The 8799-nt window shown below is 39.3% G+C and overlaps 1 protein-coding gene across 1 annotated transcript in view; it reads left to right on the forward strand.

The window, feature by feature from the left end:
• INO80D (INO80 complex subunit D) overlaps positions 1-4538 on the forward strand; it is an 87206-nt gene extending 82668 nt beyond the window's left edge. The window contains 1 exon segment of the mRNA XM_017893912.1: positions 559-4538. Within this exon segment, the coding sequence (XP_017749401.1) occupies positions 559-1724 (1166 nt within the window). The 3' untranslated portion in view covers positions 1725-4538.
• Positions 4539-8799: the final 4261 nt, after the last annotated feature.

Raw genomic sequence — 8799 nt, forward strand, 5'->3', positions numbered from 1 at the left:
AGCAAAAGCATTTTGAAAGATAACCCATGAAATGAACTGAGTGCTTAGTGTTGTGCTAAAATAGATGTATGAATTTCTGTGTTTTAACCTTCCACAGCTGCCCTCCGGCTGGGAGAGTCAGGAGTAGAACAGGCAAGGTGGACCTGTTCTACACAGCCTTTTGTCTCAAATCCAAGTTGATATTATATGTTTTCTATGTTAATGACAATAATATAATTTTAGGTAAAAAACATGTATAATCACATAGTCACTGTGAGTTTTACATTTGTAATCCTTAGAGTTCCTAAGAATTTAGTACTTTGATAAGATAACTTTTGAGATGGTTTTCAGTAAATCAACTGAAGATGGTGATTCAAGTTCGTAGACAGCTGACGTTTGAGACCCTGTCCTGCAGATCATTATTTCACTTTTTCCCTCCAATCCAAATCTTGGAAACTTTTCTTTTCAAGAGGGACTCTTTTTAAATAGAATATTGTTTAAAATAATTCAAATGTATGATTTTTGTGATGTAGGACTGGTAAAAGCTCTACTGATTGTTGATGGCTTTTGTTGACTCAGGGAAGAATGGAGATCTCCTCCCAACTACCGAAGAGGCTGAGGAGCTTGAACGGGCCTTGCAGGCTGTAACTTCTCTCGAGTGCCTGAGTACCATTGGGGTCCTTGCCCAGTCAGATGGTGTGCCAGTCCAGGAGTTGTCAGATAGAGGAATAGGGGTGTTCTCCACAGGTACTGGAGCTTCAGGAATACAATCCTTGAGCCGAGAGGTGAACACAGACCTAGGGGAGCTATTGAATGGGCGTATAGTACATGATAATTTTTCTAGTCTAGAGCTGGACGAGAACCTGCTCCGTTCTGCTACCTTGTCAAACCCACCTACACCCCTGGCAGGGCAGATCCAGGGGCAGTTCTCTGCCCCAGCCAACGTTGGCCTTACTTCTGCCACTCTGATCAGCCAGAGTGCACTTGGGGAGAGAGCCTTCCCAGGACAGTTTCATGGACTTCATGACGGCAGCCATGCCTCCCAGAGGCCACATCCTGCCCAGCTGCTGAGCAAGGCAGATGACCTAATCACCTCACGACAGCAATACAGCAGTGATCACTCCCACTCCTCGCCCCATGGAAGCCATTATGATAGTGAGCATGTGCCGTCTCCCTACAGTGACCATATCACCTCTCCCCACACAACATCGTACTCTGGTGATAATATGGCAGCTACCTTTTCAGCAGAGATGCCCATCATGGCGCAGCACTTGCTCCCAACTCAACTTGAGGTGCCACTTGGAGGCGTGGTAAACCCCAGAACTCACTGGGGCAATCTCCCCGTCAACCTTGGAGACCCCTCTCCATTTAGCAACCTTCTCGGCGCAGATGGACATCTTCTTTCCACTTCCCTATCCACACCACCCACCACTTCGAACTCAGAGACCACACAGCCTGCCTTCGCCACCGTGACCCCCAGCAGCTCCAGTGTGCTTCCGGGGTTACCACAGACCAGCTTCAGTGGCATGGGGCCTTCTGCTGAACTAATGGCCTCCACCTCTCCCAAGCAGCAACTCCCTCAGTTCAGCGCAGCCTTCGGCCACCAGCTGAGTTCTCACAGTGGCATTCCTAAGGACCTGCAGCCCAGCCACAGCTCTATAGCCCCTCCTACAGGCTTCACAGTAACAGGTGCCACAGCTACAAGTACCAATAATGCATCTTCTCCCTTTCCCTCCCCTAACTGAGAGTGTCTGTGTGTTTGCAGGCAGGTGGGGAACCCAGTGTTTTCTATCTTTGTTTCCTCTTTAGCACCCCTCTCCCCTTTTCCGAAAGAAGATATAACAGATGGGGATTAGAGGGGCACCCCCCTTCCCAGTTCGATGAGTGGCCCTGCAGTGGACCTCGCTACAGTGTTCACATGTGCTCCTTAGCACTGGTGCTCATTCCCTCCTGGCAGGCCCACTCCGCCCCAGTGGTTTCCTTAGTGGTTCAGCACAGTGACTGGATAGGATTGATTTTTAGCAGCAAGTCCTAGAAGTGGAAGATACCTCAGATACCAGTGCCCTTTACTATTTCCTAGTATTCAGATCAATGCTTTCCATTCTATTGCCAGGTTTTTACATAGGTGGTTCTAGATAGAATGATCTTATTAATTGAGTTCCTGTATAAGAGACAGCAAATGGTGTGTGGCAGGTCAAGACTGACTTAGCACCAACTGCTAAACACCACAGTGAGGCCAGGATTCCATTCCTAATTGTGATCATGTTTAACTAAAAGAAAAAAATGTGTCTTTTGACTGCCTGTGAGTATGCGTGTGCCCACGCCTGTGTTTTTGTGCAGTGCAGGAAGCGGCTGTCCCATTAGTTTGCGTTGTTTGTTTGTTTGTTTTCCCCCTCTGTAATGAATATAAGACTTTCTTTTCTCCTCTCCTACATCTCACAATCCTAATAAGGTTGGTCCTTCTTTTCCTCAAGTTTCCTGAATAGGGAGGGTGGTGGGCTGGTCGTGTGAATAGCACAACCTTTTTCTGTTAAAAGTTAGCCCAAGAAGAAACAGAACATAGAAAGCTTGGATTCCCGTCAGTGAAGTAGGCATGTCCTGAAAAGCTTGCCTGGGACGACTGCAGGCTCCTGGGGTTCTGGGGCCTGATGGTCACTTTGTCTTTTCAGACATATGTTTGTTTCTAAATCCTTCTCTCATGGAATACATTTGCAAGATGTAATTAAAGAAAATATTTTGATGTGAAAAAGCAGGATAGGTCAGATAGATTTGAAAAGATGGGATCTGTGAACTCCTTGATCCATCTTTTGCTTTTGAATTTTTCATGTTTACAGTAGTGATTCTTTGGTAAGATTTGTAAAATGTTGCAGACACTTGTAGAATCAGTGTACCAGTTGTGAAGTGATGTGTGATATCTGAAGGATACACATTTTAAAGTTTCTTTCAAAGCAGAATATGGAAATTAGACATAAATTTTATTTGCCCTTTGGTACTTTTAAAATAATTTAAGTACTTGGGTTTAAGTAAATTTGAAAATAGTTTTGGGAAATGTTTTAAAATCCAGGATTTTAGGGTTAAAATCATATTGGGTAGTTTAGGGAGTTCGTGACTATGAAATGAATTTGTGAGGTTTCTTGCCTACCTTTTTTTTCCTCCCAGAGAAGGGTGGAACTAGATTTTAAAGGCATCTCTACTCTGCTTTTGCTGAGTAGTTTCACAGTCCCTTGAGATACCATTGGCTATTTATACCTGAGTCTAGTCTAATTCACATATATATATATTTTAAAAGTTAAGTAGAGAGAACATACCTATTGATGTGGTTCAATAATTCATTTGTCAGGGAATATTTGATCTTAATTCCTTTCTAATAGGTAATGATTGGATGTATTTTCCTACTTCCTGTATGTATTCTCTTTATGCCATGCTAGTTCTAACCAGTCCCTTCTTTTGAAAGCTTTTCTTTCTCTGCTTTTTAAAGGAATGATGGTGATCAGTAGGCATTATGCAGATACCACGTGCCTGAGGTTATGGAGGGGAAATGTCACATGACTGTATGAAATCATTATATGCCCTATTTTGTATTTATTGATGTTTCTTTTTGTGGGCCAAAAATATGTTTGTAATATATTTAGTTTTTTTAAAATCATGGTAATTGATTGGAAGATTTATTTTTAATAGCTTTGCCTTTTTTGCAGAGTGCAAAATTTCTAAATTATAACTTATGTCATAAAGCAAAATTATATTTGGTATCACCATAAATTTCTATTCTGAATGGTGAGGACAGATAATTTGAATATTTCTCACCTGTGAATCTATATTAGTAAGCTTTTTTATTTTAATGTACTGTAATGAAGTGGTCACGAGTAGTTACCTCTGCTCAAAAATGTCATTTAGTTTGTTAAACTATTTTCACAACTCATCGTAAGCATCACTAGGTAACTGTCCATTCCCAGCAATTCAGTTTAGTCTTCATTGTGTATTTAAAGGTTGTCGCAGAGCAGCACATTGACTTCCTCATCAGCCCTTTGACAGCGAAGGGAAAGTCCTGGGTAGTCGATTTGAACTTTTTCTGTCTTTTTGTCCCTCATGTTAGCTGCTTGAAATTCTTCAGTTATGATACAAAGCTGAGTTTGCAGTAAGTTGCACATTTTATTGTTTGCAATTTTCTGTTTTATGTGCATTTAAAAGCCCTTCTCTGCTTTCTAGTAAGGAGGCATGAAATTATCAGGAATGTTGCTAGTTACAGCTTCACACCAAAAACTTTGAGTAAATACATTTTCGTTTGGATGCCCGTGATGAAAGCTGAGGAAAGTGGTTGAGGAATTACCAACAACAAACTTCTCCTCTATTTTATCTAGTTCAAAACAGATATCAAAGTTTGCAATTTGCTTTGCTCTTGCTGTTTATGAGTCCCTTTTTGGAAGAGAGGAGAACATCTAGAAGCCCAGAGAGATCTGTGTTTTTCTTTTAGTTAATAGAGCCATTCTTGTCTGTTAGTAGTAACTTTGCTATTAATATGTATAGAAAGGAATGAAGTGTCTTTTACTCCAGAAATATGAAATTAGTACTTTTTTTTTTTTTTTTTTTTGAGAAGGGAGTCGTCGGCTCTGTCACCCAGGCTGGGAGGCAGGTGCGGCCAGATCTCGCTCACTGCAACTCCGCCTCCCGGCTTTCGCCATTCTCCTCCCTCAGACCTTCCCAGTGCTGGGGACTACAGTTCCCCGCCCGCCACCTCGCCTGGCTAGTTTTTTGCTATTTTTTTAGAGAGCCGGGGTATTCACCGTGTTAGGCCAGGATTGTCTCGATCTCCTGACCTTCGTGATCCGGCCCGCCTCGCGCCTCCCAAAGTGCTGGGATTACAGGCTTGAGCCACCGCGCCCGGGCGAAATTAGTATCTTTTAAGGCTAGCTTGCTTATACGTATCATAAGGCCCAATACTGGAATCAAAAACAAATCTTATATAAGGTCCCAAATAGGTAGAAACTAGCTTTTATTCTAGTATTAAACCCATGAGAAATAGTGGCAAGGAAGTTTCGCTCTGTTTCTGCAGTTCTTTGGGACTATTTATAAAGGCCAGTTAGATTGTGTTACTGTGATTTAATTTACAAAGTTGCTGCAGTTAATGGATACATTCTGTGCTCTGAGAATCTGAATTCCATTCTAATGTGTGATATTCACTGGCTGTGATCAGTAGCATCTGAAGAAAAGATGGGCTTTCTCTACTCTCTCTACATAATTATTAATATTATTTTAATTAAAGTACTTAAGACATTGTTTTTTCTTCTGTAAAAATGGCTTAGCAATTTGCACATCTGGGTAGGTTATGTAGCTAGTAAACAACTCATAATAGTAAGTAGCAATTATACTTAACCCACCAAGTGACAGACTATGCAATGGAAAAATTTTCTAATTATCGTCACATAGCTTAGACAGCAAAGGATTATTTTCTCTGGTAACCTACCATGTGTGATATAACTGCTTTATAAATGACTTCCTGAGCAATTTCATGTTGGCAGGCAGTGTGGTGTGTCTAGTGTCCCTCTATGAGAAGACTATAATCAGAAACAAATAGTAGGCATGAGGAGCAAGTTGGAAAGTGAGGTTATTATTATTATTTTTTCCTTAAATTGGTGTTACTGTCTTTAGTGTCTTAAGGCTAAAGAAAACTAATACTTTATCTTTGCCAAATAATTATTTATAAGATTTATTTTTAAAATAAGCCCAGTCTCACACCTGAAAGTTAAGAATCATCATTTTCTGTGACTGACACTAAAGCTCTTCCTTACCAGAGCTTGTTCTCAATCTGTGATCACAGTCCACAGTAGCAAAGACAGCTCTTTGATTAGGAAGGAAACCATGTTTGTGATGCACAGAGGTGCCCTGTCCATACAGTTTTCTTCTTACATGAAAGAATTGACCTTTCCGTTGACCTGTACCATTCTGTTTTTATACAGTGGATTAGAATTTGAGCATATCTAGTAAATATCGTGTGGTCAGTCTGCCGGTGCTTGCCCGCCATCTTTCCTGTGCCTTGGCATCCTAGGGGTGCTGGTGATGGTCAGTGGGTGCCATCAGTCGGCAGTACACGTGTAAGGCAATCTCCTCTCCTCCAGGTTAGTTCAGAAGGTCGCTATGGGTTGGTATTGCAAAAAGATGAGTATATTAACACTAAACTTACTAAGAGGTTTGAAATTCATTAAAATTAGTTTTCAATTTCTTCATCTTTCTTTTAGACTTCTTTTAAAATTCTCTTCTTAATCTGGTATATATAGAAATCTAATATTATGGTCTTCTAAATAACTCTCCCGTTTAATGAGGCAATTTAGAGGATTCCTTGAAAGAAAAGTTAGTCATACTGAACAGTCTTCATTTGTATCTCTTTTATTACCAGTATTTACATTGTTCTCAGGATATTTTTCCTGACAAAAAAATATATTTCTTGGGGGTGGAGAGTTATATATATATTTACATGAAAGAACATAGATGTTTCCCCCCTCCCAATACATTAACTGAATCTTCACTGGCTTTCTGTAGAAAAATTAAAGTTTAATAATATCTTAATATCTTTATAAATTTTCCTATATTCTGGAGGAAACCAAAATCCTGTTTAGTAGATTAAAGTAACATTTTAAATACTACCTTTCCAATAAAATTTGTAATGAAATACCAGTGAAAGACATGTTTGGATATCTGTTAAGCATTTCTCCCTGACTAATGAATTAGGAAATAAAACATCAAACTTTAATGAATAGTTCTGTCTCTTCTAATAAACAGTGTCATTAACGCTGCAGTTGTTTGTGCATCAAACTTTGGGAGCCTTATTTCTAAATAGCAAAAATTCTGTTTTCACTTCAGCCCTTATCTTTTTGTTAGTTTTCTCTGCACTGTGATACAGAGCTAATAAGAGGAAATGTGACGTTTCAGAGAGAGAGCAAGCAAATTCGGTATGGCTTTTTTACCCTATGTTCCCCAATACTGGGGATGTTTGGCTACTTTGAACGCAGTTTTGAGTGACCTAAAGTTTAGAACAATACTCGTATAAGAGAAAAATCTATCTAACTCTCAGTGAGCTCCGTAGGGCAGCACAGCTTTCCATCTTCTCTTCCGCCTGCTCGCCTCTGCCCACTACAGTCCTGAAGAATGCACATGCACACATGATCTGTACCCATCCCGGCCAAAGAGGCATAGAATCCTCTTCTTTCACTTGTTTCTTGTTTCTTCGTTTGCTTGTTTTTGTTTGTTTTTAAAGCTGGGGACCACTGAAGTAAGCTCTATATGCACCCAAAGTTCCCCTTGGAAAAATTTTCAACACGCAGTGCAGAAGGCTCCAATGCAGCTAAATGCCACACCATTGCTTTTATTTGGGGGAATAGACCGATTTGCCCTGAAATGACTCCAACCTGCATCATTAAGGTGCAGGTGGCTCCAGTGGATTAGTGCTGAAATGATGGGAAGTCTGACACTTGTTGACATTGTCTTCATCTGTTTGGAAGGGTTGAATCTGTTCCTCTCAACAGTGATAGTTCTTTTCACTGTATAGTATTGAGTATGTCTCAGGGATTCCTTGTGGAAATTAGGGCAGTTTTTAAAATAAGAAAATAGTTTTAAAAGAAACTAAAGGTGACTCATCATTGAAGAGAGCGGAAGAAAGAGGAAACTTTTGGTTTTGTAGCCCACAGTGTCTTGCATAGGACTTTTTCCTTTCTCCTCCAGGCTCTCATCTCAGCTTCAGAATACAGAATCCTTTCCCATCACGCACAGCTTTAAAACTTTTATTTAAAAATTTCCTTCCCCAATGAGCTTTCAGAATACTTATTGTAGATTTTAAGAGAAAAGGTATATTAATTTATGCTATTAACATCACCTCATAAATTATAAGTTTTATACTAAAGCTGTATTGAGTGTAATGAATTATGTTGCCTATGTGTTTAATAGCTAAATATATATGAGCTTTTTTTTTTTTTTTTTTTTTTGACAAAACAAACTAGTGAAGCACCTTTTTACACTGGATCTCTGCCGTGTCAAGGTGTATAGCTATCCTTTGCTACCTTGCAGATATATAAAATAAAAGGATATCCTGGGGCCTCAAAATGTAGAACACCTTTAGACCATTTATAACTGTTCCTAGAACTGTTGAGAATCATGTTGTTTAGTAAATGATCTGTGGTTTACATAAGATGGCTAGAAGCTTAGTTACAGGGTACATAGAAATACATAGATCAAGTAAAACTCCAACTACTGTAGCTGGAATTTGTAAACTAAGTTTTTAAGACCTCTTTTATTTCCTATGGATTTATTCTTTAATTTACAGTTTATTCTGTAAGTTGGGAAGTAAAATAGAGAAAATAATAAATCTAGATGTTCTCAGTGTCTTATTCAGGAACTTTTTATCCCTCCTCACTAAGGAATTCCCACTGTGACTTTAAAATAGAATTAAATTACTCGTGTGCATGTATATGTCTGTATTTTTTACACACATGCAAAAATATACATTGGGGGCACGTGTGTGAGAGATATGAATGTGTGCTTATATAAAAATAGATAAAGGTAACCGAATGTATTGTAGAAACATGATTTATTTAGTTGAGGGTATTGGAGTTACTTCCTCATTGTCTCTGTTGTATAAATACACCAAATTAATCATTATGTTATCTTATGTTAAAAGGCTAGCTCTGATATCATGTGCATTTTATGTTAACCTTTGGATTAACTTATATTATGCTATGTTCATAAAATGACATCAGAAATAGGAGGTTCTAAGATCAGCCTCTCACTTTTGAGCATAAAAATAAGAGAGGGAGACAGACAGCCCCAGACATG

The sequence above is a fragment of the Rhinopithecus bieti genome, unplaced genomic scaffold, assembly GCF_001698545.2.
Source record: "Rhinopithecus bieti isolate Rb0 unplaced genomic scaffold, ASM169854v2 scaffold_22522, whole genome shotgun sequence".
NCBI lineage: Eukaryota > Metazoa > Chordata > Mammalia > Primates > Cercopithecidae > Rhinopithecus > Rhinopithecus bieti.